General features: G+C 38.7%; 1 protein-coding gene across 2 annotated transcripts in view; it reads right to left on the bottom strand.

Moving 5' to 3' along the window:
• Window positions 1-4735: 4735 nt before the first annotated feature.
• The window catches only part of LOC134631013 (ephrin-A5b-like), an 82909-nt gene continuing 76651 nt past the window's right edge, over window positions 4736-10993 (bottom strand). The window contains exons 3-5 of one of the 2 annotated variants that reach the window (XM_063478906.1): window positions 7076-7141; window positions 6859-6939; window positions 4736-5213 (exon numbers count right to left, since the gene is read on the bottom strand). In XM_063478906.1, coding sequence (XP_063334976.1) covers window positions 5089-5213; window positions 6859-6939; window positions 7076-7141 — 272 coding nt within the window. In that variant the 3' untranslated portion in view covers window positions 4736-5088. The remainder of the gene's footprint in view (window positions 5214-6858; window positions 6940-7075; window positions 7142-10993) is intronic. The other variant, XM_063478907.1, reaches the window with a different exon arrangement.

Here is a 10993-nt window from a genome sequence, read left to right as displayed (position 1 = left end):
ACAGAAACAGTGGTGTTAGCTTGAAGCTACATTATAACAGAATCAGGTTAGAGCACGTTACCCGCCCTCCTCGCAGCACAGTTTGCTCAAAAACACACGAAACATCAGCATTTGAGTGGGACTGTCTTCTTCTGCCACTAACACATTGAGCTTTTACACTGATTATTGTTGTTACATCTCAGAAACAGCTGGAGGTGTAGATAAGCAAACGGAAAAAAAGAACATCCTGCACCTTTAAAGACACTTTGGATGCAACAATAAAAGAAATATAAAATAAAAAAAATCAAGAGTGGTTTAAGAAAACAAAAGGAAACAAATTTTTCGAGCTCTTGGACATCCATTTGTTCTCTCGTCAGGCCATTTGAGTCATGATTGTAACCGTACTGCATGTTTGATATGTGCCACATTTGCACAAACATATTTTACAGATAGTGGGTGCAATGATGATCCTTGTTTGTTTTTCTTGCTTCATATAAAAGACATATAAAATGAAAGTTTGCATTTTTTTGTATCAAACATTTTTCTTCTCAAAGAACGTTAATATGTCAGATAAATCGCCCTTTAAAAGAGGTGTGGGACGAGAAAAAAGGAGTATCTAACACTGTGTGTTATAACACGCTAACTGTTGGATACACAGTATCCACAAAACAAACAGATTGTTTCGGGGGGGTTTCTCAACATGGTGTGGCTGGAGGCGATAATTTCAATGATAGTGGACTTTTAATGTTGGCCAGGCTTAAAAAACAGTGACTGATGTTCATGGAGAGGCGAGTGGCCAAGCTGTGACCAAGGAGGAAAACGTTATTTAAATCTTACTAGGCTCTTGAAAAAATGACAGAAAAGAAATCTGTTAACTAATTCAGATGCGCAGCATACTTTCTTGTGCTGCTATATTAATAACCTTTCACCTCAAACTATTAATTTCCTGATTCTCCTGAAAATAATGCTTTTATACTCTATTCTTGTCTGTCTCAAGTTCTTAGCTTAGTTTTTAATAAGACCTAATATGCTTTTTCTTAATTTCTGTCATGCATATACACTATTACAATGTTGGGTGCTCATGTTAAGCATGGCTAAAGATTCAAATAATGACATAAGTATATACAAGTAATCCATGTGAGGCCAAAACTCAGGCTTCGGATTGCTCTAAACACTCTGTTTCAGACGAGTTTTTCCTCTTTTGGTTCTGTATGATATCATAGAGGGTGGATAACCCTAATATGGTCGTCTTAGCAGAGAAGCCCCAGGTTTCAAACTTGGTTGTAAGGGGCAGCCAATCACAAGAAAGTTAAAATTGAGCACAATAGGTCCCCATTAAATAAAGTTTTTGTTTAGAAAGTGAAGCATGCCAATGGTAAAGGGGGCAAATAGCCTAATTTGAGATTATTTAATGCAAATGTTATGTAAAGTAACAAATTTATGCTTTATCAGAAAAATCCCCCATCTTCTTCCCTTTGTGTCCCTGAGGAGAGGTGGTAATTTCACAGAATTAATTAAAAAAAAAAACCCCAATCCACTATATTGAAAATTTGAGGAAATAATTATAAATTACATAAGTTATAATTTAAAGGGACACTCCACCAGTTTTAAACATCAGCTTCAGTTTAGCAGCCATTCTGAAAGAGTGGTCCTTGTATCTGCCAGGCACAGAGGATCAAATTGAAAACTCAAAGCTATTAATTTTTTTTGGTCTTGTCTTCGCTATTTAAGGGACCAACTTATAAACTATGCAACAAGTTACACACTGTTGTTTTTCTTCTATGCCACAGGTGTCCTGCACTATGATGGAGTGTTAGGGCCAGGTTTAACTACTTACATTACTTATCCTTGTAGACTGAAATCATTACCCCAGTCGCCCAACTTTTTGACATATTAGTGATACACATATTTATAACAGAACTAAAACAAAACTCCCAAAAATATATGTTTGAAAACCTCCAGAGGTATCTCTTTCTGGTTGTTTAATAAAAACTTTATGCAAGAAGTATTTTCTTTCTACGAACACCACCTAGCAAGCAAGTGACGTCTTATTACGTGCTCGTGACATGGCACGCCTGCCTCAGATGAATCTGATGTTAGCAAACTGCATGCCTTCTTTAACTGGCTGTTGTAATTTGAAAAAAAATAGTTCCTGCTCAAAAGAAGGTTTGCAAAGAATTTCTGCCAAGTTTTTTAAATGTATATTTTTGGCGCCTTTTGAGGATAACAAGGCTAACATAGTTTAGTTCCATTATATTCAAGAGAAATCTCTACAGTCTATCTCTAAGCCAGGGCAATTCAAGTGGGGTGAACCAGTGAAACTACATTGAATGTGTAAAATTATTGAAAAAGTTTTTGTTAATTAATAGAAAATGTCTTTTTTTTTCTTTTACTGTGGACTGGGCAAAAAATGAAATTTTTAAAGCAGTTGGTGGAAAACAGGAACTTTTCTGTCATTTATATTTTGTCTATGGTTGTATGTTATAGTGTGTGTTTGTGTGTGTGTGTGTGTGTGTGTGTGTGTGTGTGTGTGTGTGGGGGGGGGGGGGGTCTTTATCAATAGAAAAAGCTGTAAAACTTATAAAAATACACTTAACCTATGTAGGCCTTCCATTTAGTTTCCTGACAGTATGTTTTGCACTAAGTACCGCAGCAATTTCCTAATGTTGTAAACCTGCTCAACATTTGACAATAAAACCCTTTCTGATTCTGATTCCGATATGTATATTTAGCACCGTAGCCAATCAAATAAAATATATATATGTATATATATCTATATCTATATATATATAGATATATATATGTATATATATATCTATATATATGTATATATATATCTATATATATTTGACTTTAGGTTCAACTGTTCATTTAAGGGGAAAAAGTTGCAATACTTTACTACATTATATGGGGAATAAAACAGTTTCATACTAGTGAATTGTCACAATACATGACCCACTACGACTATTTTTAAATTTTGATCTTATGTTGTAATCTTAAGATTTCAACTAAGTTTGCACTCATATACTTGTAAAATGATCCTTTGTTCTTAGAAAGTAGCTTACATACATCATACTGTTTCTCATAAAATGATTAAATTCTCTTTTATTTGCAACTTTGAACCTAAAAAATATGCAATGTAATTACTATCTTTTACTCTTTTCTTACCAAAACTTCAGTTTCTTTCCCTAACTTGGTTTATTTTAACCCACAGTGGCCCTAACACTCCCGTGCTTCCAACAAGCAGGCAGTACAGGTGTTGTTCTTTAGCAGTGACATTAGCAAGGCTGTGTTATTTGGCGCTGAGTGAATGTGACGGTAGGATCTGTTTACCACATGTTCCTGCCGCATGAGGAGAAAATAGAAGAGCATTATTGATCTCAGCAGGGGCACTACAGTGCTTCACATCTCACCCTCTTCGTCTCTTTCCCCCCTTCTCTCAGGTCAGTTTCAGTTTGCCCCAAGAGAACAGGACACCACCTCGTGTTTATTCCATCTCCCCTGGTGGTCGATTTTTTTCATTCCAGAAATAACTGGTACGAGGGTGCCCCCGGTGTATTTTCTGTACAGACGCCACTTTACACGACATCAAAGAGGGTAAATGAATCACAGTCCCGACCATCCTACGCACACTTCTTCCACCTGCTATGTAACTCGCCCACCATCTCACTGAAACTTTTTTCGCCACATAAAATTTCTACTTTATTTTAGGGAAGAGAATTCTCCCTGATTTAGAAACAAAGAAAAAATGGACCTCATGTTAGGCATGGACACATCCCTGAACTTTGTAGGAACTTTGCCTTCTATTTACAATAGTTTGTGTTATGACAGTGATTCACAAAAACAATAGTGTAACAGTAAAACTACATTTGTGACATTCATTAATGACATTTCAAACACAAATATTCTACGATTTCTAAACCCTGATAGCACATCAGACTTTTTTTTTTTTCCTCTTCTTCCCGGACTTTGTTAAAAACAATTAAAAACCATCATCAGCGAGCAGTCCAAACAGATACGTAAAACTGTGTTGTTGTTGTTGTTTTTTTGTTTAATAGTATCAAATGAACTGTGGGTAATATAAACTAACTTAACGGGTAAGGGTGTTTGTTTTTTATTGCCTTTCTACTGTACTTACAGACTGAACCAGAACAGAAAAAAGCACAAGGACTTCACAATAAATAGGAAAATACATTTCGTCAGGCAAAAGACCGTATCGTTGTCTACGCGCCATTCAAATATTTTACTGTACACCCGTGTTGGCTGCTACAATTGAGTTATGTGAATTATTAAAAAATAAAACAAACACATACATTAATCAACCATTAAAATCGCCCCCTATCCAAACACTAAAAGATGAGTGCTTCTTTAACTTTTTCTTTTTTTTTAATCTCTCATAAAGGGTCCTCCACAGTCTGAGACAATGCATCCTTTTTAACCTGAGAGAGAGGTTAATCCATCAAAGACCCGCCCAGTACCTCCACGCCTGTACCAACAGTCTCCAACAAATAGCATCTTTCTTTGTTTTCCTTTTTGCCGATGTGCCGCTCCAGGATCTTCTTCCACGTTGAAGTGAGATTTAATCATGTTACATGTTGGAGGTTATGTAATGTAAAAAAAACAAAAAAAAAACAGAGTTCATCTGTAAACTTCAGAGGGGTCCTGCTGTGCTTCTTTGCCATTCGCGTTAAAAAGTGTACTGATTGTGTAGACATTGTGTCCTGTGTGTTTATATGTTTAAAAGCATGTTTCTGTGCTTGTTTTAAATGCAAAAAAAAAAAAAAAAGGTGTAATATCTGCATACTTTAAATGGTAGCAAGGCGAACAGGTAAAAGACGCTTTCACCTGGGGGCGCCACGACCATCGGTACTCGCCAGAAAGTCAAAAATCAAACTAGTTGGCATTTTACAAAGTCAAAAAACATCAAAGGCTTCAGCACCGAAGTCCCTTCCTCTCTCTTTGTAACGAGAGATTGTCAGTGATTTGTTTTAATTTTTTTTATTTATTTCATTTTTTCTTTTAAAAGTGCTCCTTGAGGGGAGAGGTTGCAGGGTAGAGCGGCCTGTGCTCCAGGTAGGACAGTCCATCCCTGATTTCTACATCTCGCCGCTATAAAGACAAGATGACAGCCAGGAGTATGAGGGTGGAGCTGAGCAGGAGAACTGAAGTCTGGCACCGACCAGCGGAGTTCACATCCCTTCTTGCTGGCTCTGGTGACTCGTGACTGACGCCATCTAAGAGCAAACAGATGAAAATGCACAGTTAACAGGGAAAACTGCTGAAATTGTGTGATGATTTTGAGTAGAAGACTCCCTCATGCAAAATTTTGATTGTGTATTTTAATACAGTTTTATTTATATATGGCCCAGCCACCTCAAAGCACTTTATATTGTAAGGCAGAGACCCTACAATAGCACATAAAACATCAACAATCAAACAAGCCCCTTTAAGCAAGTGCTTGGTGACAGTGGGAAGGAAAAACTCCCTTTTAACAGGAAGAGCCCTCCAGTAGAACCAGGCTCAAGGAGGGGGGGGGGCATGCAGGGAATGGTTGGAAGGTGTATTTGACCCACTAATGAATCGTTTGCAGACCAGCCGTGCGTGGTTAAATTGCTGTCCTGCAGAAGTTACGTTTCTATTAATGAAGAATTTTCTGAATTTCTGTTTTATATCTATGAGGTTCTGGTTGGACTGAATATAGTTTTCTGGTTAACACAAATTTCTGTGTTTGCAGACAACAAATTGCGATTATTGCTAATTTTAATCTCCAACAGATTGCCTGTAACTTGACCCAATTCAGTCACAAATTGATAGCAGCTGTACCACTGTTTTCCCTTTAGTGACAGAAATATCTTAAAAGGCAACAAAAGATTCAGAAAGAGCTTTACAAATGTTTTATATAGAGATGGAGCCCAATAAAGTCCCACCAGCAACAGAGAAGGAAAAAGTCATGGCTTTCGACTGCCTTTTTTTAGTTTAGAGGCCTCCTTGTCACGTCTAACTGCTATCAAAAATCAACTGATAAATGCCTAAAAGCTGCAGTTTGGTGGGATGCGCTAGAAACACGTTGAAGAACAAAGAACTGAGCTCTTCTAAACTGATGAAGAAAACAACGAGCCTAGCATGTGACAAAAGTGGATCCCAGGCACAAGACAAGCGGCACTAAAAGATTAAATTAAGCTTAAAGCAAATTTTGACAATATTTAACCTGTATGCAGTGAGTAATGTTGTTATATTTACAAATGCCTTAACTAACTAGCCTGCTAACACACAGCTAACTAAGCTTTTTATTGCCTTATTGGAAATGCTGGGTGCTAAAACAATGTCCTGTCATAGAAGATGGCTAAAAACATCAGATTTTGCTAGTTCCTTGTTATGGGTGTAATTTTAGAGTTACGCCTTGCACCTAATACCTTAACTCTATTCAAAGCTCCATCTAAAAAATCTATCCATCTGCCCTATGTCCAAGTTTTTTTTCTTTCATATCTATGTCACCTGATACTGCAGCCACCAAAGACTCCAGGAAGTCACGACACCTAGCCAAGACACGACACCTACATTTAACTGAATTAAAAGGAGCTGCCATTTATTTTCTGCTAATCATAGCTAACCTACTTCATCCTCCAGCTTTGTATTTAAGTGACACACTGGGAAATAGTGATGCAAATCCAAATCTCGGTATATCACGATTACCTGAATGTCAGTCTATCAACTAAATTTTTGTCGATCATTTTATTGACTAACGTCATCCAAACCTCTGACTCGATGGTTAATCTGTCCATCACAACGTGTTCAGAATAATCTTTATCTATCCCACATGACTCTGTCACCATCACACACTGACAAACATCATGAACTGTACAGTATATTCCCACCAACCTCCAGGTTCTAGGGAGTTGTGACTATTATCATCAAAATTGACTCCTTCTTCCACGGTCCCAGAGTTTTTCACACAATTGTCTAAGAGAAACAAAGAGGAGAGAGGAGATGTGAAGATTAGACGAGTTGAACGTCACACGCGCGCAGTCCGATCACACGCTGGCACACATAAAGAATGGAAAACCAGGCAGAGCAGACACAACAATCTGGGACTCACTCTGAGGCCTGACGAAGACTTTGAGTCGAAGGCAGCTCCTTCTTCCTCTGTCGTCAGAGATGGAGGCTGTGGACACATCACACGGAGTTAAGAAACAAAGGCACTTCAAACATGCCAGCTTCAGTTTCAGATATCGAAATACCTTCCTTGATCTAATCTACTGCTGCGTGATCAGGGGAAATGTCATTCTGAATTAAAATGTCAGTTAAAATGTCACTATTATTACCACACTTGAACTTCTTAATTTGACAAAAGATACCTTTATACTTTGTAATAAAACAGCTTTGAGAGCACGAGTATCAGCGCTGCACCCTATCAGGCTTCATTCTAACACGCAACCCAAACACCAGCCACTCAGATGTGCCGGTGCTAAAGAGAGCTTTGCAGTTTGCAGACATGTGTCTGGAAGTTGGGGGCAGAGTCAAAACTATTTGAAACAACTGGCAATGTGGGCTATACTTGTTCACGTTTGCGCTGTTGTTGAGTCTTTAACTCGCCACCTGCTGCATAGAAGATAAAAGTCAAAACCCAAAGAGCTTTGTAGTGCTATGAAACCAAGCATTAAAAATAAAAAATCTCCAGCCATTGTTTGTGCTTCTCATCCATGTCTTTGATGGTTTATCTTTGTGCATTCCCCTTTCTGTTTAGCAACCAATCTGCACATGACCTATGTGCAGGTTCATCGCTGTCGTCTCCCTAGCCTCTATAATGGTTACAATCCCCATAATTATTGTTTCTGTATAACCAAAGTGATACACAGACAGACACCTATATCAGGCCACACATCCAAAATAAGTAATTGCATTTAACAGTAGAAAATTCCAGCTTGATTATAGCATGCTTTAAAATGTTTTGGTGGTGTCTTTAGCTAAAGCCTTTGTGGAAACTGGCCAAGCATGACATGCACATTTTTAATAATGATTCTAAAAGGGATCCAACGATGGTGAATGGGAGCTTTTAGAAGCAATCATACCTCTTGTATCCCTCTTCCACCAAAGTATCATTGCCCAATTTAGAAATGGCTCAAAAAACTTCCACCATAAATAAAAGACTGTAGCACTTGCAAATCCAGCACCAGCATTGCAACGCAAAAACTGCTGGGTCCAAATTTAGACCTACTGACATTAATGGCAACGGAAAGGACTACCAGGATTGGCAGATGCAGCACACAAAGACATACAACTTAAGCTTGTAATGCTGCACAATAATGGGTTCTCAAAGCTAAAAAGGTTCTGCACCAACAAAGCAACTGCACTGTGTGTAAGGAGTTCTTTGTTACCTGAATCTGTGGAACCAAATCTAACCATCCTATTGCAAAAATTATAGGGACTGGAGTTCTTTAAACCAATGAGATGGGTAACGATGGATGTGTGATGTGATGGAAACTGTTTACTTTGCTCTTAGTATCGAAATGTATTTAGCTGACATCGAATGTCTGGTCATAAATGTGATCACCCTTTTAAAAAAAAACTGGATACTTCTTGTATTGCTGTTTGTGTTTAATATTCAAGGAGTTTGGCTTCCTTCAAGCTATTTAATTAAAAAAGGACGTTTTACCAGTTCTGAAGCTTTGATATTTTCAGCCTAGTCATATCAGCGAGATACTTTATTTGTAGTCGGACCTTCTGCGTTTGCATTCTTCAATAATTCTGAATCACCCAAGTCCCAGATGAAGTTGATCAAACTGCCTAATTATCTGATAATGAACCCTATTGTAGGGAAAATTATTAACAGGTAACCGTGGTGTTTGCAGTATTCCTGATGTATTACCTAAAAAAGCCAGACCATTTCTATGACATGCTCCACAGCCGTGACCAGTGGAGGCACAGAGAGCTCTCTACACAGCAGAAAGGTAAAAAAAAATTGCATAGCTACATTACAGGATTGCTTTTCTGGTCCAAATCCACTCGACGTTATCTATTCGCATTCACTTTGCGGCCTCTTAGCTCTCTAAATCTACCTTCATTCATAAACATCAGCGGAGCAGTAGAAACGAACAATCTGACAAGGTCGATTGTTTCTCCATCAGAGGTATTCCACTCTTATCTCCCTTTAAATTCGGTCTGAAGAGCTTTATCTCGGTGTCTGAACTTCCCTCTCATCCTGATGTAAAAGCATTTCTGCTCTATATTTTATGTCAATGTCACCCTCGTATTTCCAAGTCGAATTTGGCCAGGGGCAGTCATTTCTGCAGATGTGTGGCACACTGTTATGCTCACCTTCGAAATCTCATTTCCTCTGGTTCCTGATTGTGAAAGGCAAAGATTAGAATTTGTGTGTGTGTCTGCGTGTGTTTCTGGGGTTGGGCATGTTTGCTGTGATTGTTTTCCCGAGCTAACAAAACTAATTAGTTTTCAAGTAGTGCCGGGGTCCGAGCAGCTAATAGAGCGCTGAGGGTGTCTCCAGCTGTGACGAATGGTTTGCACTTTTCTCAATAATATATTTTGCTTTTCTTTTTCTTGCCTTCTTATCTTAGTCCCACAATATTTTTTTCCTCTCTTTCTCTAGCTTCGCCTCACGTGTCTTGATACAGCGACCTCTGCCATTTCCTGCTGCCTGTCAAGTGTCTCAAACTGCTCTTGATCTGACCGTACAAACACACACACGCCCTAAATGTCTTGATAAGCATGCATGTGCGCATGTATGTATGTTGTGGTCTCTGTATGTACATCTGTGCAAAGAGGTCTCCACAATTTGTCCACGGACACCTGGCTACCCCGTCACCCAGACCCTCCATGTGATAGATTCTAGCCCAGCGGTAAATTCCTGATAAAAGTAAACCATGTCGGTATTTCCAGTTGCAGATGACTCGGGGCGTCATATTTCAAAAAGGCATTTTATCAGATGCTGCGCGGCTGTGAGAGGAGATAAAAATCATCTTTAAACTTTACCATGAGAGAAATATTGGAAGTGAAGCAGCAGAGGGAGGAAATGAATGACAGAAACGTTGTCAATCACGCTGCTTCTGTCTGTGTCCGCGGGTATCGAGTAACTTACCTCACAGCCCAACGGTGGCTGGAACAGAACTTGAGTGAACTGAACTCGACTGGCCAGACTGACTCTTTATGTCGCTCATGCTCCTTATGTCTAGCTTTCCTTGGCTTTTGTTATCTCGCTCTAACTTTGCTCAATGGCTATAAAAAGTTTATTTCTGCATACTTGCACGGAACGTCTGGAAGGACACAGACAAAAACAATTGTCCCAACTTTCCATCCGAGACATTCTTTTAATCTTATCGGATTCGAGCTGCAACTAAGATAGGAATCATTTTAGCCTTTAAAATAACTTCTTGATTATTTTCCCATTTTAATTATTACTTCTTTTTTTTTTTACAAAACATTTGAAAAAAGCTGAAATGAAAACCTAAAAGTTATATGTATACTGTACTGCCAATGACTTATTAAAGTACTGAAACACAATTTAAACCCACTTCATCTGCAGACACTGCAGTCATCCTGTGACAAACAAGCAGTTTTTATAACTTTCATCACAAACCTGTAAATTTCAGCCCATCCTCCAACCCATGCCCCTTTTTTCAAAGATGCTGTTATGTCAAAGGTAAGCATAAGGTGTTCTCTGGTGATTGTGATGCAACAGGCTTAGGCAATAGTTGGGCCTTAGTGACACAGACCTAGAGACTGCTCAGTGACCCACTCTCAACCTCCAGTCACTAGTGAAAAATATTGGCAAGTGATTACAGGAAGCTCCCACTTGTCGCTATGTAATCAGTTGCAAACAGTGTGTGGCAAAGTAAAAACTGTGCCTTCTTAAACAAACACATTTTAAGAGGCGTGCCTTTTACTGTGAAGCCAAGCAGCCTCCGTTTGTATCACATTTTTTACAGTTTGACAACCACTTACTGAATAATTGGTTTGTTGGTGTGCAAGTTTTTGCAGACGAGTTGGCGTCTTCTATGCA

The sequence above is a fragment of the Pelmatolapia mariae genome, linkage group LG7 (assembly GCF_036321145.2).
Source record: "Pelmatolapia mariae isolate MD_Pm_ZW linkage group LG7, Pm_UMD_F_2, whole genome shotgun sequence".
NCBI lineage: Eukaryota > Metazoa > Chordata > Actinopteri > Cichliformes > Cichlidae > Pelmatolapia > Pelmatolapia mariae.
This window is presented reverse-complemented; position numbering and strand designations above follow the sequence as displayed.